Source organism: Rhea pennata, chromosome 6, assembly GCF_028389875.1.
Source record: "Rhea pennata isolate bPtePen1 chromosome 6, bPtePen1.pri, whole genome shotgun sequence".
NCBI classification, from domain to species: Eukaryota; Metazoa; Chordata; class Aves; order Rheiformes; family Rheidae; genus Rhea; species Rhea pennata.
The window spans coordinates 37,444,882-37,469,755 of record NC_084668.1 but is presented as its reverse complement, the minus strand read 5'-3'; the positions used below and the strand labels follow the sequence as shown (position 1 = coordinate 37,469,755).

General features: G+C 41.3%; 1 protein-coding gene across 1 annotated transcript; it reads left to right on the top strand.

The window, feature by feature from the left end:
* The first annotated feature begins 92 nt into the window (after positions 1–92).
* Positions 93–19,279, top strand: MYL1 (myosin light chain 1). Its single transcript, XM_062578589.1, has 7 exons — positions 93–224; positions 11,420–11,447; positions 14,633–14,776; positions 16,705–16,878; positions 17,410–17,487; positions 18,014–18,066; positions 18,937–19,279. The coding sequence occupies exons 1-6, from the start codon at positions 93–95 to the stop codon at positions 18,040–18,042; spliced, it is 585 nt and encodes a 194-aa protein (XP_062434573.1). The 3' UTR covers positions 18,043–18,066; positions 18,937–19,279.
* Positions 19,280–24,874: the final 5,595 nt, after the last annotated feature.

Genomic DNA, 24,874 nt, shown 5'->3' with positions numbered 1-24,874 from the left:
TGACCACTGCTCCTCTCCCAGGAATCGCTTTTAAGGGTTTTCTAACGTTTTGGGGGGCATCTTTACTTTCAAATTAAAAAAAAAAAAAAAAAATGGCACCAAAGAAGGATGTAAAGAAACCTGCAGCAGCCGCAGCACCAGCACCCGCGCCAGCGCCCGCACCCGCGCCAGCACCTGCGCCAGCTAAACCAAAAGAACCAACAATTGATCTCAAGAGCATCAAGGTAAATGGATGAACGTGTGCTGATCGCTGACCCAAAGTGCTCTCAAATGGGGAAGCTAGCAGAGTCCCTGCTGAAACCTGCGGTGAAACATTATGTGTGTTTGGTTCCAGTTTGGGGACTGCAGTGAAATGAATGAGTAACCTCAATCAATGGATTTCTTGATCTGGCTGAGCTTTTGATTGTCTAAGTAGCTGGAGGTGTGTAAGGCATGGCGCATGATTTAACACAAGAGTAAAGCCTGGTGATTTCCAAAGTATTTTGGAGGGTGGCCCTCAGAACTTCTGATCAAATCAGATCAGTCTAACCCACTTGGTAAAGCTGAACTTAAAAGTTCTGTCAAAAAAACTAAAGCAGATGCATGAGAACTAGAAAGGGTTACTGAAACTTGAAATGCAATGTTTTCCCATAGTGCTGTATTAAAATCAGACATTGTTTTGCAGTTTTCTCTCAAATTCCTTCCCAAATTTTTGCAAACATTTGATGACCTCTTCTTGGTCATGTGCTTCAAAATCAGTACGGCTTGTCTTTAGAAGCAGAAACCTCTAAATACCCCAGAGGAATAAAAAGAAGAGATTTGGCAGTTTCATCTTCTTTTTTCCTCTCCCCTCCATTTTCATCATACAACAAACATGGATTCAGACCGTGAGCTGGAAATCCATGTATGGAACTGTTTCAGGTGATTTCCTCCCCCCTTATATATTTGCTCATAACTTGCAAGCTGCTGCAGAAGAGTAAAAGTCTGTTGGAGGCTTTTCTCTGCCAGCACTTTCATTTGAACTCATACCGTCTTTAGACTTTGCATGACAATCAGCATCACTAATTGTTGCCTTGACACTTGGAAAAGAACTCCTCCATGCTAGCAAATTCTTTATTTAGGAAAGAGCAGAGGGAGGTGAAGTAGATAAAGAGATGAAGAGACAGACCTGTTCCTCTGGCTATGACTATAAATAGTTATTCTCCACCTACCTGACAAGCTGATTGATCCCAGTACCAGTTTACAAAATTCTACATAAGGAATCATGCCTCTTACAGAGAAAAGAGGGAATACAAAGACTCCTAATGGGACCTACTCATTTTAATCTCTGGATGAATTCTGGTAAAGTTACCTTAATAAATACACTGTTACTCATAAAGCCCCGGGATTATGACCTGTTTAGTCAAATTTCTTGAAGTTTTCTTTAGTTTTCCCAGTCTGTTCCAGTAAGTCAGTATTTTGGTGAACCAGGATGTTTAGTGTTTCCAATAAGACTGAATCTGAACTCACTGGCAAAATAAAACCAGAAGAAATACATTTTGAAAAATTTAAAACAATCATAATGAAGGCTATACAGACAGTCCACTGTTTTTGAGAATACCGTCCGAAAGTTAGATTAGACCTCACATTTCGTTCATCTTCAGAGATAGAGGGACACGAGCTAGATTTCCTACTAAATAATTTAACGTGATTTGATGGCGCTCTCTGTCCAGTTCATTAGGAGAAAATAGAATTTTCAGCTCCAGCGATCCTAACTGATCTATCTTTACATAAATAGACTTAATAGTATATCACCAGTTAAAAAATGGCAGGCTGTAGTCAGAGGCATCTCTGCAATTCAGTATGACCCACTCCTTTACCCAGACAGTTCTCAATTACAGCAGGAGACATCTGCTGGGTTTTGTCATATTTAGACTAATAAAGAAGATAGAATGAATTTAAGCAGACTTTCTCTCGAAAGATATCAGACATGATATTCTCTCTTTGAAGGAGAGGGGAAAACCTGGACTGGTAAAAACAAACTATTCTCCTAGCACTAATGACAGCACATAAGCATCACTATTTCTATTTGCAAATGAGCAAAGATAAGAGCAGCACGAACAAGAATACAGAACCACACAGTAATGCGGTGGATACCCAGCTGCACAACACAACCGTACAGCTGTGACCATAACATGATGCAAAAACCCATGCTGCATGCAAGGATGGCAAATATCCCCTCCATCCCCTGACCTTCCCCTCTCACCCAACAGTGGTCACAACCCGCCCAAGTGCATTGTGGAGTCTTGCGCATGGAGCTCTGAGAAGAGATCAGGAATGATTGTAGCACGGTTGATCCTGCCTCAGAGCAGAGGGTATGGATTGGATGACTTCCCAAAGTCCCAACCAGTCCTGGGTTACCAAATTTCACCCTTTGAGAGCTCGGGCAATGAAGGGAAACAAAGCCTTTTTATAACTGACCTGCCTGGGAGATGTATGCGACAGAATCAAGAATCAAATTCACATTTTCTGAATTCTAGTCTAGTTCCTTCTCTAGCATTAACTAATCCTTCCAGCCAACTAGTGAAGTATCAGCATAGGAAAAGATAAAGCATCATCTCCAATAAAAGTCTGGAAGTGGAAACTCCTCAACAAGCTAAGCTTTCCACCTGAACTCTCAGTAAATGATCCTGCTATGGTGCTCTTTGTGCAAACTATCAGGAACAGAGTCAAAGCCTCCAGCACATTGAACAGCATCAAGCAGTCTCCCCTTCGCTCCTCAGACAAATTAGTGGCCGTGCAGAAGTTTGCTACTAGTGAGGGGTTACTGGGAATGCCAGGTTGTGTTGCTCATGATGTTCTGGGGAGCTATACAACAGGAACACACATTAAAAGGCTTTCTCAGCTTTCATAAAAAGACATTACACTGCTCCTAACTATTATGACCGGAACTTTTAAGCACAGAATCATCTAATAAGGGCTAATTTAAACCAAGTCAGTCAATATTGGCCATGCACTTTGTTTTAAATTGTCATCAGAGATTACAAGATTCTCTAAAACTTCAGAAAATGGTTTTCGTACACGGTTTCCTTTCAGGTTACCCTTACTCTTAGATGCCCTGCTTGGCACATCTTCAGGGAACCTGGTTTTCAAAGCCTTTCGGGGTGCACACTTTGAAAATCAAGCCTGTTTTTAAAAGGTCTCAGTTTGGGTACGTTTAAATGCAGACACCACAAAAATCTCCAGTAACCTTCAGAAGTGGTGACAGGCCTTTTGCCCCACTTGCTGACAGAGACTGTTCCTTCTTCACCTTAGATTGACATTTAAAACAAGTACTTGGTTGTTTCCTAGTACTAGTAAAAGCTGGTATGGGATTTGCTATTTTTGAGCACCACCTATGGACTACAAAACTGATGAACAGGGAAACTGAATACTGCTAGAGGCAAGACTCTACACTCTGCCCCTTCTCAGCTCACCTTTGGCTACAGCGTAACAGCTACACATAGTCACGGCAGGGACTGGGAGAAAAAGGGTGATTTTCTTTTGACAGGGAAGTTTAAAGCCCCCCCTTCCCCTCCCCCCATACTCAGAAATCAACATAAAACAAAACTGCTTTGCATAGGTCTTTTGAAGCTGATTTTTTAGTTTCAGCTTTCCTTATTACTGGTATGCCCTGGATTTGAATGTTAGATACAGAGGTTAATAATTTAAACTGGACACGTGAGAGAGTTACCATATGGACTACTACAGGAATGGACCACAATTGAGAGAAGAAAGATCATTTGAGTCAGTTTCTTGAGTCCCCAGGAATTTTTGTGCTTAAAATGTAGCCCAGGAAAGTTCCCAAAAGGCAGCTCATCCCTTTGGTCAACTTTCTTCTCATGCACACACTGCAGTGAGAAGAAACTTCCAGCTGATGGCCAGCACGTTACAGGTCTATATCTGCAATAACCGGGATGGGACAACTAAGGCAGCGAGGAATGGATAAACTTCATACTGCCCATGTTTCCGTCTGTTTAACTCAACTCTCATCACTTATATGAAGAATACACTTTTTCTTTTTTAATTAGAAGTCTAAGGGCAGTTCCCAGCACACACATCCAGTCATTGGTCCAAATTCAATCTAGTACCACTGACTGCAATGGTTTGGGACCTGGGTGCTGGAGATGCTGAGCTTGGTGCCTCACAGGCTTCTGCTAAGAACACAGCACCCCAGTCTGGTGTCACACCAGGCCCTTTGCTCAAAAGACACACCTGTGTGATTCTCACCATGCAAAGCAATCAGGCTCTCACAGCTATCTGTACTGTAAGTGATGCTCATTTGGCAAAGAGCATTTCCCATTCCAGAATTTCAAGACTGAAACCCCAGCATGGGAGCCCAGTTATGCAATGCCAGATTGCAAATAATAAGTTACCTGCATTATTTTTTTGAGGGGTGGGGGGGAGGATGGGAGGAGAGAGACAGAATCAGAACTATCTACCAGCAAAGACTTACTAAGCCCTTGCTTAATTGTGTGATGCATGATGAAGCCTGCTGCATGAAAGCAAACCTGTGTGATCATTTTATTCTTAAATATAGAGCTTTTAAGACAGTAAAAAAAAAATGCTTCTCCAAATGTCCTTAATTCTTATTGCGTTCACTACTCAAGTAGATCATCTCTGAACAGAAATTGCATCAGATATAACCAGAGAGAGGTAAACTTGCTAAATGCACTGACAGAAAGCTTCTGGGCTGCAGGGCAAGTGGGACTGCAAATGTCAGCTGAAGCACTGGAAGAGAGATCATGCTGCAGACAAACTACTTTCAATGTGGCAGAATGAGAAGAGGAACGTTAATAGTAGCTTCACTCATACTGCTAAGGGCTTTCTTAGAAACCAGTAAGGTTTTGGCTGAAGCATTTGCCCCAGGCCTTCATATTGTGCCTGATCCAAATTCAGTGAGGACTCCAGAATGATTCCCTAGAACATATATACCCATAGGGCAAGGTCACTAGTCCTCAAGCTTGAAGGGGGCAGATGCAAATATGACTTAGCCTTAAGAAATGCAAAAAACACTTGACACCATCCAGATCAGCTTCCTGCTCCAACTTTGACCGCTGAGACACTGCAGCACTCAGAATTCACCCTCCACAAATCCCTTGCCCCACCAGCCACACCACCTTTGCCAAGGCCAGGTTGCAATTACAGGCAGGTACCAAGTCACCAGATAGCCAAGGTGCAGCACAAAGGCGTCCCAGTGCAGGTAATCTGGACATCACACTCACCTATGCACCGAGACATCCTTTTGGGACAGCATCGAAAACCAGAAGGAAAAATAACAAATTAAAAAAAAAAAAAAAAAAAGAAAAAAACACTTTCCACCAGAAATACCTTTTTTAGAGAAAAGTTTTCAGAACAACTTTGCCCCCCTTTTTTCCATAGTGCGCTAGTAAGCAAGGAGTTCCTCAGAAGCAGAAACTGCCCAAATATACACAGCTATTTTTCTTATGTTTGCTAGCTTAAAAATTGTTTGAAAAGTTATGATTTGTACTAAGATCCATTCTTAGTTATTCACAGCTTTGGCAACATTTAAAAGATACCTATAGCCTTTGGATGGTTTGAGGAGTGACAAATTTTGGTAGAAATAATGTAAGCTAAAGCAAATGACACCAAGAGTACTATTTCAAAAGCTCACTTCAATGAATAGTGTTAGCAGCTGTTGAGAGGGAAGCCTTCTTCCCCTCAACAAATCAAAACAAGTCTGGAATATTTCTAAAATACTCTTTTAAATCTTTTAGAGCACAAGGAGATAGCAACAAGATATTTGAATTTGTCTTACGTAAGGTAAAAAGAAGGTGACCAATTTAGCCAGTGACGAGTAAAGAAAGAAGTTGCCTGTAAGGAGATATGAGACAACCGTAGCTAGAAATTTGCTCCTGCTTCCTTGAGGCTTTCTTACATCTTACATGTATTGCCAAAAAGCACTTTCAGCTGGCTGCTTTACTGCATAGCACTTAAATGTCAAGCAGCAATAGTTCAAATGATGTTGATACTCTAACATGGCCACTGGGAGGCACGTTAAAACAACGGATCTCTTTGAGATTGGAGCAGAGTTCCAAAGCCTCACATTTCTTCCACACATCCTCTCAATTATACACATTCATGCACAACCAAATGCAATTAAAAATGGGACACTTTTACAAATGAGCCCAACTGAATGCCACTTCCCACTATGAAGCTAATGAAATCTGTGCAAAACAGTATGATCAGCAGCACAGCTGGAGCATGTTTCACTCCAACATTTTAGAAGGGCACATTCATTAATCGAATCTGTAAGGCTCATCCAAAAGATTTTGTGTAACTGTAGAGTAATTGCAAAGTTACAAAACTTTAAAATAAACAAACTGTAAAGTTACATAGAGCAGTTTGGGGCGGGGGGGATACAAACTCACCCACGGTTAAGTTCATTAAATTAAAAGAGGTTTTGAACTACTCTTCCAACCCTGACGGTCTCTCACACACAATTCTTTCTCATATATTAGTGCTGCCTGTTCTTATTTTTTCTTCTATTGTATTCCTAGACAGTTTCATTCCAAAAAACAGAGCTCTGTTTCTTGAGAGCTCATCTGCTCCTAATATTTCTTTGCTCCATAAAAGAAATCAGGCTAAATACACGAGGCTGTTGACTCTTCCGTAAAAGAGAAATAGCCTCTCCAAGATCCATGCATTGATCAAAAGAGCTATCAAACAAGGGTGAGGGACTGGAGAATGACTGGAGAACCACAGCCCACTTTTCAAAGGTGTTTGAGAGCTGTGTAATCCCGTACTTGATGATGCATACCAGAAAATATGTGCAGCTATATTGATCAAAGATTATGCATTAATGGCAAGCAGATATCGTATTAACTGTTGCAGGCACAATCCAAACTGATCGCTACCAAAGGGGGGAAAAAAAAGTTGTCCTGTATAAGAAATCAGTCATATGAGAGTCCCAGGGGATTCTCTAATTTCTTCCTCTCTGATTTTCTCCAAGACATTCAGTATGTTCTCAATCCCTTCTATGGAGAAAGTACTTTGAAATATCTGCTGGTTCTCTAATCCCATCCTAACAGAGATGATTCTCCTCTCTGTAATTCATCCAAAGGGGAACAAGTAGGTAGAACAACTTTAACTTCCAGTAGCCTCTTTTCCCAGACATTTACACAGAGCGACTGTCACCTCAACAGGCGTGCACAGCACGACACAAAGGTCTGGGTCCTACTGCCCAGGAACTTAAGAGAGCAGTTTGGAAATGATCATTTGTGTGGTCTGGGTCCCACACTTACCTGCTGATAAAAAGTTGCATTCAGTTCCCCCCCAATACATCCATACACAGCCAGGATCTGGTTAAATGCCTCCATCTAGCAACAAGTGAGATATAAGGTGGTTGCAAACAATACAGGAAAACCCCTTAACATTTTAAAACCTTTTCTTTGGTATAAACTTCCTTCTGGATAATAATCATTCCATTAATCAGGATTGAGTCAAATCAGAAAAATCCAGCTCTTTCTGGTCTTTCTATGTAATGCAGTTCCTTCAACCTTTTATTATTACTATTATCCTTTTTTTCCACTCAACTCCCTTAAGTTTTAAGTTTTCATTCTTCTCTAACGTTCCCAGATTCATTGTTTTCTGACAATGCAGAGAACATTGTCAAGATCAGATCCACTGTAAAATATGTCTCCCTAATTATACCCTCAATTTTTGAAAAGGGCACTTAAAGTATTTTGTATCCTGAGGCCATCTGTAGGTGCCCTTACTCAAGTAGGGTAGCATTTTAAGCCTGTAACAGACCACATTGACTTAGACCAAGATGATTCTTAATGCAAAAGTATGCAGTGTGTCCATGCTAGAATATTTCTCCACAGTAAAATTCTGTCCAGTGTACTTTTATTCAAGAGTCAGCAACAAAATGAAGGACTGCTGTTGTACACTAGTATTTTCTTGCATAAAATCTGAGCTGAGCATAAAATCTGACTCCATAGTCAGGGGTTCAGTCAGCAGTCAGCTTAGACAAAGACCTCTCTCAACTTCTATGTATTTGACAGGACATCCAAGCCAGCTGGTTAATCTAAAAATCTGTTTTCTACATCCAGAACAAATCTGCCTCCAAACATTTCCTAGTTGGCATCTGAAATCTTTTGGGATAGATTTGTTTTAACCAACCATAAAGCTGCTCTGAAAGCAAGAAAAGAAAAAAAAGTGTTCTAGAGAGTTAATCCAACATTCCCTTGAGTAAAAGGAAAAAAAAAAAAAAAAAAAAAAAAGAAGAAGCTTTTTTTAAAAAAAAAAAAAAAATCGTATTTTCAGGGGAACATCTTGCAGTTGCCAGCAGTAGAGAGTGAAAGGCTGAGAACAAAGGGGAAATTCCACAAAAGGCAACATACTGCGTGGACCCAGGCAAAATTTCAGCTCTGCCAAAGCCTTTAGAAAACTCCTCTATTAATACATTGGGGCTGACGGCCAAGTTCTCTACTAGCTTTCTTACTGCCTGAGTTTCAACCACAACTAACATTACCCAGGGAGCCTGCACTCTGCTTAACCTGTGGTGGCCAGCTCCCTTTTGTATGCAACCCACTTGGTCATGGCAGCACTTTTTCCTGAATGTGTCCCTGTTCAAGTGCTAGTAAATTACAAATAACAGAACACCCAAAAGCAAAGGCTGTGTAGCATTTTTCATGCTCCGTATGTTTTCCAGATATTCCTCCAAGGCACAAAGAATCTGTTCTGACAAAATATTTTTCAGTTAGAATGACTTGCTTAGAAATTTCTCTGTAGTTGTATCTCTAGTTTTTAAGAGGAGGGAGCAGGTTAAAAGCACCAACCTAAGTATTTAGATCCATTTTGATTGTTCAATTAAAAAAAAGTCTGTTTGATTCTGATTCTTTCTTTTAGAGCCCTCAATATACGGAGAATAGTCAGATGTTTAGAAAGGTTATACTTATCTTCAGAGTACCTAACTGTGTTACAAGAGAGAATCTCCCTTATTAATCACATTTTATCATTGGAGAATCAGGAAAGAAAAGTGTTCAATGAAGGAAATTGATAGAAATTAGAGAGAGCCCGGATTTGAATTTGCAACAGAAACTGTATCTGTCCCTCAATCATTTCTAGCCTGGCTGCATAACCCTCTTGATCCAGTTGAGATGACAGGGAGAGGAAGAAGTTTGAAGGAAAGTTTTTACATCTTTTTACAAAATCTCACAGAATTTGGAGATGTGGTCTAGGCTTGGAGGATGCTACAAGGTGAGACTAGGCCTTAGCTACTGAAGAAACTGCAGCTTCTCCCTCCTGAGACATACCTGGGAACTCCTTTCTTGTACGCCCACAACGTCTCTGCTCTGCAACCTGAAAGACAAGCCCTCTCCCCTTTCCCCACTGTTAAAAGGCACGCATCCACTTTACAAAGCTTTTTGAGGGTCTCTGTCTCTATCACTGCTTTTCCTTCATGTCTACATAAGAAAAACCTCTTCAGTTCTGCCAGGTAACTCCTCCCCCTCTCACCACATCAGTGAGCTTGAAGCTCTGGGGCCTTGTTTAATGCCAGTCCTATAAGGAAGGGGTCTTAGAGTGCAAGCTACCACTAACAGATTCAGTGCCCTGCAGGGTACAATCCCACATCAGTTGCAAGTCTAGAAATGCTATTGGTTCCAAAAGGCATAAATAAGTTTTCTCTTAAAAAAATATGGAAAATGTGACCAATGTAGAGGAGCTCCATAGTTGGACACCACCATGTCAGCACATGAATCTTCAACAACACCTAGATTGCCCCAGGGCAGACAAGCAGCAGCATCACTGAGCTTACATTGAGCAATATGTTATCCAGATAAGGGACTGAGCAAAGCCCAGCAGAGGTGCAAGGCATCAGAGCAATTTTGTGGGCTTTGAAACAAGCCCAGAGCTTGCCATCCAGCTGCACCTAACAATAAGCAATCAGCAAGCCATAGGGAAAGCCAGCCAGCTGGGAAAACATATGGGACTTCTTGTTCCCAGTGCTCTTCCTTCGCTGACTTTATAGCTTACCAGAGAAAGAGGAGCCCTCTCTGTAAGGAAGTCTTGGTAAATCTAGACAAGGAATAGCCCCCTCAATGGTACAGACCCAGAAATTGCTGACATAATTCAAACTTACTGTGGCTTGCCATTCCCTGCCCCTCTCCAGCCTCCTAAAAATAGTCTTCGTAAGATGTCCATCAAGACATGGAGCCTTCTGTCACTTTGCCCTAAGAAAGCTAAAGAACTCGCCAAGGGGAGTGGCGGTTTCCTTCTGACACCTAATCCAGGCAATGTCGTCAGCTCCTCCACATAAATAAGTGGAAGAAAGGCCAGGAAAGCAGGACCACTCTCAGAGACCTCAGCTAATCCCTCCTGCCTGTCTGCTGCTCTACTTTTCCAACTCTCAATCATGGTGGGTCCACTGGGAAGCTAATGTTTAGCAGTGAGCCAATGTGTGTTACATGAGTAAATATGGCTTCTTGCTTGAGTTAGTTCTAGGGGGAGAGAAGGCCAGAAGATGCCAGTTTGGTTTGAGGAAGGAAAGCCAAACAAACCTAATGAACTGTGTTAGGCTGTCCAGTTTGCCTGAAGTTCTGCACAAGGCAGGGATAGAACTATGGTTCCTGTAGCTTCAACAGTTAAAATTTGCTAGAGCTATCTACTAAGCATTTTTTAATCTGGTATGACCTGCTAAAGTTGCAAGGGAAAAGAACAATATTTTTGTATAATAAAATATCATAATTTAGTAGTTTATGAAACAATGTACTGTGAAAAACTAATTTGAAACACAGACTTTAATGGATGGGTTTATTTTCTATGCTAATGTAAAAAGCTGCTTGCTAAGCAATATTACTTCAAAGAATCTTAATCAAATGGGGTATGTATTAAAGCAGTAAATGACCTGATTGTACATTAACAACTTTGTTAGTTAAGAGACTTGAGATTTGTGTTGCTTAAACCACAACCGTGGCTTTCCCTGGGATGCAGATTTCAGCAGAATATTTAACAGACCTGGTGATACATTTTTACAAGGCAGGTTGCTAGTTGAGGTTGCCACAGCCTAATTGCATCAGGCAAGACAGAGATGCCAGAGCGCTCAGCTACTTTGTGCTATTTGCTTTCTCTCAGTGCATTTTCAGCAGTACTAGTTTTTTTTTCTCTCTCTCTCTCTTTTTTCCTTCCCAACTGCAGTCCTTCACTCCTGACCAAATTAATGGTAAGTGAAATAAAAATTAAATTTTAATGGGGGGAAAAACAATGTCCACTGAACGCTAAATATTCACTAGTCTTAACAGCCCTGTTGGTGTCCGAATTACTTCTGCACATCTGAGAGGCCACATTTCTACTGCTTTGGAAATGACTCATGCATTGAACTGGATGCTTTAAAAACAGGTTCCCCCTTAGCCCCCCTTTCCTAAGCTATTTTTTGTGATTGATTTCCTTCCAACAGATCGAGTTCTCCAAGGAGCAACAGGATGGTAAGTTACAAGGCAGCCAACATGTTTCACACGTAGATGGGTTTGAGTAGAAGCTACAGGCTAGGGGGGTTAACTTTTGTAAAAGGAGGACCTTGGACTTTAGCTGGTACTAGTCACCACACTCTTTGACTTCCAAGGTGCTGTGCTGACTCGCACTGAACAGGAATCTGACCTTAGATTTCCATGCAACTTATCCGAGTGTTTATATGCTGCCTTAGCCGATAAGTTCATGCAATAGTAGGAAGAAGAAATAGGCCGGTGTTACCAGCTCTACCAGCTGAATATTTTCCAGCTGTGTTCACGTAATGACTGTTCTAAAGCATGACGAAAATGGGTCTTGTTCTTTAAAATCAAAAAGGAGACAAGCAGAGGAAGGACAACAGAAAGAGGCAGTAAGCATAAAATTTAACCTAGCTGTAGTGACATTGCAATTTTACATGAACAGATGGTTTAAGAGATGTCACCAAAAAACTGCTTGTTACTTTTGCCAGGAGGTGTGGAAAGGAGAAAAGAGAGGCTGTTTTACTGTAAATGTGTTTATGAAACATGGAAATAGTTAACAATCAAATGACTTAAAACTGTTGCGTGTGATTTATCAGTCTGGATATGCTGTGATTCTAAAGCACTATACTGTATTTCCTGCTTCTCAGCAAGTCAACAGCCAATTCCAGGGTGTTCTTTTTTCCCCCAATCTACTAAACAGGCCTGGTGAAAAGTTCTGTCATTTCAAAAAAAAAAAAAAAAAAAAAAAAAAAAGAAAGAAATCCCTATTGAAACCTTAGTAATCTAGTAATCTATGCCCAAGTGTTTTTAGTAACTTCATAGATGCATTTGGGCTATAGTAAGTAACACAGGTATAAAAGTTGGTTTTTTTTTTAATATACATATATATATATTATATAGATAGATTCCCCAACTGTGAACAAAATATGTAAAAGAAAAACGGCAAGAATTTACTAAAACTTCAGAGAAATAGCTAGACACATGTCTTGACAGAGAGCCTGCTCTAGGTTACACCATCACAACCATCAAAAACAACAGGGAGGGGCACAGTGCTGTAGATGTGCCTCTTCTCCAGTCCAGACACTCCTAATCACAAAGGAAATTATCATCTCGTCTCCTCCTCACTTTCCAATTCTAAAACTTTTGTAAAAGGGTTGGAGAGTTTATGGAAAAATGCTGTTAGTTCAAAGCTACTGACATGTATAAAAATGTAACAGATTTTTTCAGCTTCCTTCCATATTTCAGATCAGCCAGCTGCTGTAATGCTGTGATGACTGAACCAAGTAAGGGAGCAATTAAAAGCCACTTGAGAGAGGGAGGATTTCCCTGAAACACTGATGCTCCACCCTCTATAGCTATTTCCATCCACACACACTGACACACTAACAGCTGGGCATAACCCTCTTCAGAGAGGGATTTTAGACTTGCTTGCTCCAGAAAAGGTATAAACTGAAAAAATCAGCAAAGATATATTGCAGAGAGGTGAATATCAGAGAGAGAAAAATAAAATTGGGCTCTTCTCTGAAGCAGGGAGCTATATTCATAACCCAATAAACATAAAATTTCATGGCATTTACAAAATAGAGAAATTCTCCTGACAGTTTACACTTAGCTGTAGCTAAATGCCATTGATGAACCAGATGAAAGATTGGATCATATGGCATAAATCAGCACAGCTCCATTGACCTTAGCTGCCAGAACAAGAGCCAACATGAAGCTGGTAGATTGTAAGGGGAAGCTCTACGCAGGTCCAAAAGGCCTTGATTTTACAGTCAGTAATAAAAGCTGTAAGGGGAGAGTGTCAACAGTAAAGGGTTATAGGTCTCACACATCAGACAGTAAGGGGATTAGTTTCAGATGTATTAGGTTACAGCCTAGTAGGCCTGCATCCTGTATCAGCAGTTTTACTGGGTGCCAGCAACTCCTCCAGTGAGGCAGTATGTGGATGGCTAAAGCAAGAAGCTAAATCCCTCCATTTTATACATCTCCAGCATAATTAGAGATGTGTTTTATTACTCTTAAATCTGTCCCAAGGCAAAAAGAACGTTCCACCTATACATGCTGCAAAACACCAAGCCTCACTTGGTGATGACACCCGTTCAAATAAGATAAGCAGCTAGAGAGAAAGATATTTCACTTGGTTTTCTTGGAGTTAAAACCCAGCATGGTCAGACATTGCAGTAGAGAAGAGATCAATAGCACAGACCAAGCTGCCCTGCACCTATGAAGGTCAAAGGTAGCCTTTTAGGTGAACTCTTGACTTTTTACATATTTCTTATTGTAACAAATATTTTTTAAAAGACTGAAAAAAATACAGTAACATAATTAACATGGAGCTTTGCAACTGGAATGAAGACTGACAATGTGATGAAGGTGTTTACCTGCACCGATTTTTATAGACGCATCAGTACTGCAAGTCCTTGGTCTGCAGCAAAGGGGAAAATAAATGAATTTGAGACTTTGCTCCTTTCAGTGCCCCCAAGTGATTATCATTCATTTAATGGGAAATACACTGGAAAAAGGCACAATACAAGCATTGCTACTGGAAAAGCCAGATCTTCAAGGATCTCTACAAAACAGAGACAGATCACAAAGGGCAGACAAGAGGAAAAACATCAGTAAAAATGTCATTAGAAGGCAGCTTTAAGGGAGAGTGAAAGTAGGAGCATTTGAAATTCACCTTTAAGTTTCCCATTAACACTGCGTAGCTGAGACACTGGGATTGCAGACAGGATCCATCAAAGCAAGCAGATGTCTTGCACTGCTGGGTACTTTTATGGAAGAGTCTCAGTCCCATGGTGAAATAAAATGGAGCAGATTATTCCAGAACATTTTCACCTCCTGCTGCTATGCCACATAAAGAAACTTGTTCTTAAATGGCAGCATTTATATCAAGCTATCTTCCTCAGTGCTTGAAATAACTATGGGATCAATTACAAAGCTATTGATAGCTATTGGAGTCAGGAAAGATATGAAAGGTAGATATAAAAGTTTAAAAATAGTGAAACCAAAATGTCAGAGGGGAGGTGTTTTTCTTGGAATCATGGGCCAAAGATTCTCCTGGCTAACTCCCCCAGAGTTGGTGGAAGGATGCCAGAAGACAACAGACTCACATCTTGGTCAATATAACTCGTCAATGCAGAGCTGCCAGGCTTGATTTAACTCATGCTCTTTCCTTGCAGAATTCAAGGAGGCCTTCCTCCTCTTTGACAGGACTGGTGATGCCAAGATCACCCTGAGCCAGGTTGGCGATATCATCCGCGCGCTGGGGCAGAACCCCACAAACGCCGAGATCAACAAGATCCTGGGCAACCCCAGCAAAGAGGGTAACTACCCTGCAGCCTCTCACATGGCCCTTCTGCAGGCTGTGGAAATATCATTAGCCACAGTAGGAGGGAGAGGAACTTTCACTCTCAGGGGTGCACAGCAATCTTGCCAGCAGGGATACAGGGAACTCCTCGAGTTCATTTTGAAGAGGACTGAGGCAGTGGGGAACACAGAGAAAGAGAGATCATTTTGGTGTCAGCTTGGTGTAGGTATAACACACGCTCATGCAGCTCATAGATCCATTTCTGCCTCAGCCCCTGCTGAGGAGCTGTAGGTCCATTTCAACAACTGATGCTCTCCCCTCAAGGCCTTTCTGCACAAGGCTAGACATGCTCTGAGACTGGAAACCCACCAGTGTATTTCTACTGCCTGTGGTGGGCTGCTTAAAGCAGCTACAAACCCAGACATGCCAGGGCATATGTTAGCCCTTTATGGGCTGTCATTTTCCATTTCCTTTCCTCCCCTCCCCAAGATAAAAGAAATGGTAAATATCATGGTAGCTGCCTTTTAACAAGGACCTGCCTGCAGCTGATCCTCATTTCAAACCAGGCAGGACCACACCAAGATGGGCAACACTACATCCAGACCTTCAGGTATGGCAGAGGGTGTTCTGAGGGACCATTCAGAGAACCTAAGTTAAGCATGAGCACCAGGGGGAAGCACTAAGTAAAGGACTAACATAGGTGAAACCATCACAGTGCTTTAAGTGACTATAGCAGCACTCGACAGTGATTTTTGTATAGTGAGTAGTAAAACAGTTTCTACAATTATTCTATATTCAAAAATCTATGTTTTCATCTGTCACATTTTATATCTGCCCAGCTAAAGGTTGCTCTTTGCAAATATCTAAGGAAAAAAAAAGTGATCCCTTCATTTGGCAGCCTTGCTCCAATGAAAGCCATTTGGGGAAAGCTTCCCTGAAGACCTGCACCTCTGGGTTGTGAAAACACAGGTATTAAAACACACTAAGCTTGTGAGCTCTTGGACCCGTACACTGATCATGCGCAATAGTGAATTTGAACATATGTGCTGGGTAGACACTTTATTTTTAGCGAGGCTATTTTTAAGCTAATCTCTGCTACCAGGCCCAAGAAAGCCTGAAGAATAAGAAAACTAATCTGTGAAAGAAAACAAAACTTGAGACTAAACTGTGGCCACTGGAGGAAGAGAGTAAACTCAGAGCAACAGAACCTCTCTTTGCGTAATACTGCCCTTGATATTAGTTAAACAGCACTCATGCTATCAAGGTTCAGTTTACTTCAGCTCATAATATAGCCTTATAGCATAAAGTAAAGTGATTTCAGCTTTGCTTTTCTTATTAATTGAGAGCTAGAGGGCAGTTTTCTGCCTTGCTCTTTAGAAGGAAAGATCAAAGATCACAAAGAAGATTATAGTGATTTTTAGCCACTGCCTCCATTCACAAACCAACAGCCACTTTGAAACCTGAAGAGGTCAGTAACATGATGCAGACAACTCCTGGGGCTTGCCTAAGTCTACCCCCTCTCTGAGCACCATTTTTCACTGTTTGGGGTTCCAGGTTTCTATTGTGTTGTATTCTGCAGCTCCACTCCCAAAACATTATCCTTTCAAACATGAACTCATACAGCAAGTTTCACTTCTGAAAGAAAAGTACAACATGCACACAAACAGAAATATCTAAGGCTGTATGAAAAGAGGGCTGGAGCAATGATGTGGGGAAAAAAAAAAAAAAAAAAAAAGACAGACATGAAAATGTAACCTCCTATGATAAGATAAAATCCAGATTCTGCAGCAGAACTGCCAAATCCTGAGGCAGAAGCTAGAATAAAAGCTAGAAAAAGGTGAGCAAATGAGGTGGGAGACTCTCCTGCATTTCAGGGTAAATATCCCAACAGGAGAACACAAGTAGAAGGGTCTCATAGTATAACAACCGGTATTTTCTTTCCAGAGCTGAACGCCAAGAAAATTACTTTTGAGGAGTTCCTGCCCATGCTGCAAGCAGCTGCTAACAACAAAGACCAGGGTACCTATGAAGACTTCGTTGAAGGTCTGCGTGTTTTTGACAAGGAGGGCAATGGCACAGTCATGGGGGCTGAGCTCCGTCATGTACTGGCTACTCTGGGTAAGGGAAAAATACTTCCGATAGTATTAAAAAAGCATGAGAAAGGAAGAGGGTGTTCTAGCTGATCCAGGGAAGTAGCAGGCTGAAAAGCCCGACAGGACTCTGAATTTCTGAGTTAGGAACCCAAAGAGAAAGTGAACAAAAAATACTGTAGGAAGCCCAAAAGAAAAGGTTTCTTTTGCTGTTTCTCAACTCAGCCTAGGTACTAAGAATGCCTGCAACTTGAGGGCTAGAGAGAAAAGGCTGCAAGTGGCACAAAGCATATGAACAACAATAGAAAATTTGCCCCAAAGTTTCTTTGCTTTGTAGCATAACAGGATTATATGTATTTATGTGCATGCGCAGAACACCTAAGAAAAGTTAAAATTTAAAAAGCTCAGTTCAATTATAGATCTTTTTTGTTACTAACCTAGGAAGGAGGAGGATAAAGAGCAAAAAAGCTTCCAGAAAATGGAAAATCTCTAGGGTTCAGCCTCTCAGCCCCAGCTGAGTGTCTGTTTAACAACTAACTGGGCTCTCTCTATTCCCCAGGTGAGAAGATGACAGAAGAAGAAGTAGAAGAACTGATGAAAGGTCAGGAAGACTCCAATGGCTGCATCAACTATGAGGGTAGGTCCAAGGGTTCAGCACCCTCTTACCCTACATTTCATCTCTCTCTCTCTTACTCTCACAGTTTCTTTGCAGTTGGCTTTTAATTGTGAGATTTCTCAGGCAGATCAGACAAAGCACTTGAGTTACACTAAAGTATAATAAGCATGAAAATGACTGTTGCTATTTGCTACATACTTAGCCAGCAGTTATACTACTAAAGACACTAAATCTAGTCACAACAGAGAAGGCTACTTTTATCAGCCTTAAGTCTTTTTCTGCAGAAAAGCTGTGATGGTTGGAAGAAAGCTAACCCATTGCTACTGCTCAGAAGTGCTTTATTTGCCATATATTTACTATTATCACATCCAACCAAGGAGAGAATTTGGTATGAACAACATTAAACACTTAGAACTGCATATTAGGTCAAATCTGCTCAGGAATTGGTCTTTAAAATGTCTTAAACTCATGAATAGCTCTTATTTTTAAAGATACTTCCCAAACCAATGTTTGCTGCTCTAACTATCATATCTGTACTCTTTCATAGCATTTGTGAAGCACATCTTGTCCGTCTAAATGGAATTCCCCAGATGCCAAGCGGTATGTCCTTCTCTTTTGTGTGCTTTAACCTTGTTCCTCTTCCTCTTAATAGTTTCTACCTGCTCATGGCCAGACATAGGTTATCAAATCAACATGATGCCATCTCCTCAATAATACAAATAAAACCAAAATAGACTGTTGGACAAGAACAAAGAAAACAAGAATCCAGACTCCTGGATCCTGCTCATAGCTCTAAAACTGGGGGAAACTGAGACAGTGCTTAGTGGCTTAATCTAAGATAACATATCCAGACCATGACAAATGCCAGTTCATCTGCGGACATTTAAAGATTTAAGTTTCAGCATTTTTCTTTTATTTCTGTTGTAAGGCAAAATGAAAGAGTTTAAGCTATGCAAACTGACAGCTTGAGATATTTATCCTACAAACACTGAGATAATTTGTTTGAAAAAAAAGAAATCAAAGCCATGCCTTCTGATTTGTAGATTACAGTAAGAGCAGCGAGTAGCTTGAATACCTTTGTGAACTATGGGAACAGTTCTTCAAACAAAATGCAGTAATCATCTAAAATAAAAGTATTCTAACAGTCACGATCAGTAGTCAAAACAGGACTTTAGAAGCACCTGCACATTTAGAACTAATGTATCGGTAGGACAAAAAGAGAAAAAAAAAGCTGCTATTTTTTCCACAGAAAACAAACAGCAGCTGTCTTTGAAATACAAAGATAAGATACTGTGGGTCTTTTTATTATGGGTCCATTTAAACTACATTATAATAACCTGGGAAGGACATTTCCAACCCTTGCATGCAACAAACACTTTAAAAGGAAGCAGTGAGAAATCAAGGGCTCGATTTTGCACGTGTTTCTTCTGGTAAAGTGACTTCAAATCCAATTTTCCCATTCCTTCTCAGAACAAGCTGAATTTGGAAAGACCAGATGGCACCAGAGATTTGTCTCAGTGAAACTTGCTCTGTCAATCACTATCAACACAGACACCATGTAGGACTGACAACGTGCCTCCAAACCCGCTACTTTTTACCAGTGCATCCATACATACCACCCTTTCATTTCAAAAACCAAACTTTCATTAAGGCAAGCTAGATGGAACAAAGTGCTACCATCCTCTGTCCATCCATCCTTCCAAAGCATCTTTTTCCATGTTGTTTGTCAATGAAATTATATAATCCCTTGGAAAATTAAAGTGTCAATAAATCCCTGTGGTCACTTTGAAGCTATAAAATCTTTCTTTCTCTAAAGCTGTTGAAACCCTACTCAAAGCAGTGCCCAATAATTAATTTATTTTCTCTGTATATTATATTTCACAAAATAAACTTTTATGGAAATAAAATAAACATCTTCAGGAAGTCACCCTACTCAATCTGTACAAAAATTGTTTTCCTTGAGGATGGGGAGAAGGAGTAATTAGGGAGCTACTCCCTAGATTAGCACTTAACTGCTCTTGGGAGAAAGACAATGGGAAGCTGGTGTCAACAGCTCCAAGTCTCCCATGGGCTCAGCAGCCTCTCCTGGCAAGGTGTTCCCCTGCCTGCTACACCACCAGCACACCAGGCCCAAAGACAGCCAGGGTGGCCCTGCTTTGGGGTCACGCGGAACAACTCTTTCTAGCAAAGCTTCCTCCTATGCACTACAACAGCAAGAACGGGTCTGCAGCACAACAAGGAAGGCGTCCCAGCTACCAGACGCATTTATAGCTTTACAGATAAAATAGAACAACAGATCATAAAAATAGACCAGCTCCGCACCAGGGGAATCGGCCCCAGGACAGTCACTCCGGGGGCCACAGCAAGATGAGCCTGAACTCCTCTTTGGTGACAATCACGAGAGTAACTACGCCCCAAAAACTACGTCCCACCTGCGCATCCTTGCCCTTAAACATAGCTCCTTTTTCTTAAGCACCCATGAGTCTCCCCTCCAAGTGTCAGCTTGTTCTACTAAAATCCAACTTTGCCATATTAAGTTACTATACATGAAATGACCATAATTCAAGTGACAACAGGTGCAGCAGGGAGCAGAGGGGGAGCCGGCGTGAGAATAACCCACAGCACGCAAACAGCTGCTGACACAGCAGCTGCCTCCTTCCTGAGGCTTCGCAAAAAAACCTCCTGCTTAACCGCTCAACATGCTGGCAAACGCGGCCAAATTAACCTCCAAATCACGCCCTGCCCAGAGACCTAAGCCAGCAGGTTATTTACAGGGGGCTCCCACGTGCAAAACGGGAGAAACCCTCAACAGAAGGGAAGGAGGAGGTTGTTATTTAATCTCATCCTAAAAAGGCAAGGAAAAAAGTGCAAGATACATTAAAGCAAGTTATTTATAGTAACTCCCTTGAAAGACACCCTTCAAGCTGACTGCTAGTCACCCTACAGTCTCTTAACATATTGCATATACATAGGTACCAGGCAGTTCCTCTCGCCAAGTAAATCTTGGACCACAGTTGCTGGGGAAAAACAGACGAAACACTCCACCAAAACAGTGTTTCCCCATATACCATCAGCCTCCTTTCCACATTTCCCTCTCATGCTACATTGCCATGTAAAAATAAAATAAAATAAAAAAATCCATATCTTTTCTCCCTCCAGAATTGCTAATTTTATTAATTTTTCAAATATTTAGGGCCCAACCCTGGAGATGTTAAGATGTTCTGACAGTATGGGATTACTTTAGTGCAGAAGTAGGCAGGTTTTTAAGCCTCGTGGGAATATTCTCTGGAATTGTTTTTAAAAACCCAAATTCATATTCTTCTTTAAAACAAAATCCCAGATTATGAAACATAACCAGCCTGATAGTATTTCTTCGAACTGCAACTCCAAGCAAGGAAGGTAACATTATCTTTTTAGAATGAGAGTAATATAGATAAGAGCAGAAATAATTTTTTCAGACAAAACAGTGATTAAGAAAACACTCCTTTCCCGTTAAACAGACTGAGCCCCAAAGTATTTCAGAGCTGTGCAGGGACTGGATTTTCATTCCATCTAGAAGTTTTATTAATTAAAAAAAAAAAAAAAAAAAAAAGAAAGAAAAAGAAAAATATCTTTTAGAAGTGCTTATTTGATAAAACACTGAAATTTGAGGGTAAACTGAAATAACTCAGTCATTTATGGGGAATACCAAACTTTATATATACTATCCTATTTTAGCTAATGACTGCTTCAACATCAAACATATTTATATATAAAAATCCCTGTATATATATATACACACATACACACACACAAATATATATATATACACAAATATATATAAAAAAGATATATTTTTTTTTATATATATATATAATATATATAAAAGAGAGAGAGAGAGAGATAAGTGTAGAAATGAGATGTGACAGTTTTAGGAAAAGATTTCTTTTTTTAATTAAGAAACCCACCAAACCCTGCTCTCCCATCTATAGGAGGAAAAAAAAAAAAAAAAAAAAAAACTCTTTTGTTTCAAAACTATATGATGATATGATGTTTGGACTATTTGCTTAAACCTAGGAGCACACAGATCGCTCAGGACTCTGATCTTGGGGGATACTCTCCAGAAGGGGCCTCCTCTTCCTCTCCCATTTCTGTTCCCCAGGGAAAGACATGCTCTACACACAAAGTGACACTGTGCTTCACTCATTTATAACACACAGTGCATGGTAAGAGCCGCTTTTTCACTAGCAGAGACAGACTCCAAAAATCCCAGCAGCTGGGGAAGTCTGTCCTGTATCTCCTCACTCTCTAGTGGAAAAAGTAATTCCCTGACCAGGTCATCTGACACCTCTTGCTATCATTATATTGCTTTGTATTTTAAATAGAACATTGTAAGTGAACATATTTTCCATTACTCAGAGCAACTGACAGTTTAACTCCTAGGGACCAGGGCTAAATCCCCAGAGAAAGGTTAAGCTGCAAAACACTGGCTCTTAGTGTGCAACACTAGACACAGCAACCAGAACCACAGAGCAGGCATCATGCAAAACCAGGGCAAAAAGGTCAGGACAACTGAGTAAAGATGGTCACCAAGCCTAAGAATATAACCAAGCTCTTGATACAGGCCCTGTTCACTGGAAGAGGGCTGCTGCCTCATGTATGAGCAAAGAGATCACCACAGCTGGTTCCGCCAGGCCAGGGGCAGCTGGGAAGACCCTCCGAGAGGAGGGTTTGCATGGGCTCAGCAGGAGGGATTTGAGATGGCAAGAAATACAAGAGGAGCAGAGCCCCTCTGTCTTGCCAGGCCTTAGGGACCAGCCTCCGGCTGCAAAAAGGGAGAAGCCGCTCTGTTCGGCGTGTGGGACCTGAATGCACTTGCAGAGCAGACTGCAATGAGAACACCTGCCAGGCAAGCCCCCTCTGTCACACAGGGCCTCCCGCTCTCGGTATCCCGCTCACATTACAGTTGTTTCTCTCTCACATGGAGCAGTTTGAGTGTCAAAAGCAAGGACGCTCAGCTTTTTAAGGGAGCAACTGTTTCTGCACCCTACTCTCAAACTTGATTTTAATTCATTTTAGAAAACTCCTCTCCAAACAGCAGTCGGCACAATTCTGCGCTTACCATAGAAATAAAAACCAATGAACTCAGAAGGACAGAAAAGGGTTTTTATCCAGGAGAACAAGGCACAGCAATCAGGCATGCCTGATGCGTCAGGAGCTATTTACTGTTCTTAGAGCATGCAAGTGCTGTACATGGCATGCTCCACCCACTGCCCCAAGCTCATTTGGGTTTTAAAAGTTGTTCAGACAAGTCTCCTCACAACCCTCTCTGTGTTGTTTTCTTCTCTCACGCCCAGAAGCAGCTAGATGCTGGGCATTTCTCCTTCGCACCTGAACATTAAAGAAGCCAGGAAAGTACAACAGCAGCTGAGTCACTCTTAACTAAAGCAAAAAGAACATAGAAGGTGCATTAATTGACCCTAAGACAACTGGAGCCAGTGTCTGTACTCACTGTCATCTCACAGCATCAGTCCAGATGGACAGCAAATCTTCAGCCTTGTGGTCACCTCCATCTTTTTCACACAATAGCAATATATACAAACCTCCTGTCACCAAGGTCCCCAACATCACTATACAAAGCCCCCTTGAGCCTTCACAGAGATCTGCTAGCAGACCCTCGTGCTGCGATGGCAAAAGCAAGGAGGCAGAGTTTGGTGAAGGTGTCCTTTCCTCTGATGGGCAGACTTGGTTGTCCGCACCATTGAGCGGTCACATCCATCTTCTCTACGTTAGTACCGAGATGTCAAAAAACAAACAAACCACAGTACATACAACACTCCTGCGTGAGCTAAGGTCTCAATCCACTAAACAACCTTCCCCAACATAAACTTGCTCCCACACTGGAATATCTTCCCTTTTTCACATAGGCCCCCTTCTAAGGTAGTTCATACCACTGTTGCAAGAGCGATCGCTCCATCTTAGCAGATTTTCAATCAAACCTCAACTTTTAACATGAGAGATTCAAGCAGTTGTCTTCTCAGTAGTACCTTGCTGTCCCTGCAGTCCTGCTATAGTTTTACATCTGCTTCCTTTTTATGCTCTCTGTTTGCACAGATACAGGAAAGCGTTCAAATGTGCAATGAAAAAAAGGATGATTCCTTAGCAACCTATTATTTTTCTTTTACAATTAAAACTGCAATACTTCTTCATTTAGCCAAGCACTTGCATTTACTTCAGAATGAAGCCTGAAATGTTGCTGAAAACGTAAGATTTCACTCCTGCATCAGCCTTCTAGATTAACTGGCACAGTACATATCAGGCCACAGTTTATTAAACTGAACTTTCCATTACCAAAATCTATGGTCTGAGAGGGTGGTATAGATTAGCTCATAAACATTTCATTTCTCTATCAATGTAGCAATGATAGGCAACAGCACTCCTAAATCAAACTGTTTGTTGTAGCAAAACAGCCACTGCTAGTCCCATGGAAAGGCTCTGCAGTAAGCAACGAGTGGGGATTAAGAAAAGCAGTAAACATGTATGTGCATATTTCCTCAGCAGCATGAGGAGAACGACAGGAGGGACTGTTCATGTTGACTGAAAAGAACAGCCACGAAAATTATTAATTATACTTTTAAGCAGACAAATTCATTTTTACTGTGTTTTCCAAGTTCATGCACATTGTTCATATCTTTAAGGGAGCACAATCTTCCCCTGGATGAAGGGCATTTAGGCATGGAGAAATGTCACAAAGCAAATTTCAGCCAGTGACACAGCTCTGAGGGAATTCTGGTCCTGCCCACCCTCACGGATATTCACTGAATCTCACTTGGCCTCGTTATGGTCTGATGAGTGAAACCAGGCAACGGGGAGCACTTTATGGAGAGACTGAGACAGGGAAGAGCACAATGTCCAGAGAAGGCCAAATACAGAAGCGGCACCTCACTGTGACTCCTCAGGTATGTTCCCTACAGCTGTCTGGAGCATTTCTCCTTGTTTGTCAGCGCAGAGAGAACAGTCCATCAAATAATCCTTTCCTTCCTCATCTCCTTGTTGTATGCCAAGCAGCAAAAGGGAAAACCACTGTGCCTGTGGGCTGCACCACAGCACATAACAGAGGACAATTTCTAACTTCTTTTGAAAATACCTAGCAGCAACACATTGGTTAGTATCCATTTTCCATGGAGGCAGGTCCTTAGGAGCATCAGGAAAGAACAGTAGCGCATAACTGTTTCCATGTCACCCAGTCTGACGTTACTGAAGTTATTTTCTAAAGGACTGCACTACTGGGGTCAAGAGATCACATGGGGAACCCCAGGCATCATGTAAAACAAGAAGAGTAGATGTCTTTCTCTCATAGTTACCACGAAGCTTGTAAAGAAGGCTCAGAAGTCTGGATGGTGGTGGTGGTGGGGGGAACCAAGCAGCC

What these genes read in the sequence shown, in the direction of transcription:
- MYL1 (XM_062578589.1), top strand. Translation starts at nt 93, where the DNA reads ATGGCACCAAAGAAGGATGTAAAGAAACCTGCAGCAGCCGCAGCACCA. An exon ending in GGGCAACCCCAGCAAAGAGG is followed by an intron (nt 14,777 to 16,704) that starts GTAACTACCCTG and finishes TTTTCTTTCCAG; the next exon opens with AGCTGAACGCCAAGAAAATT. An exon ending in TGGCTGCATCAACTATGAGG is followed by an intron (nt 17,488 to 18,013) that starts GTAGGTCCAAGG and finishes ACTCTTTCATAG; the next exon opens with CATTTGTGAAGCACATCTTG.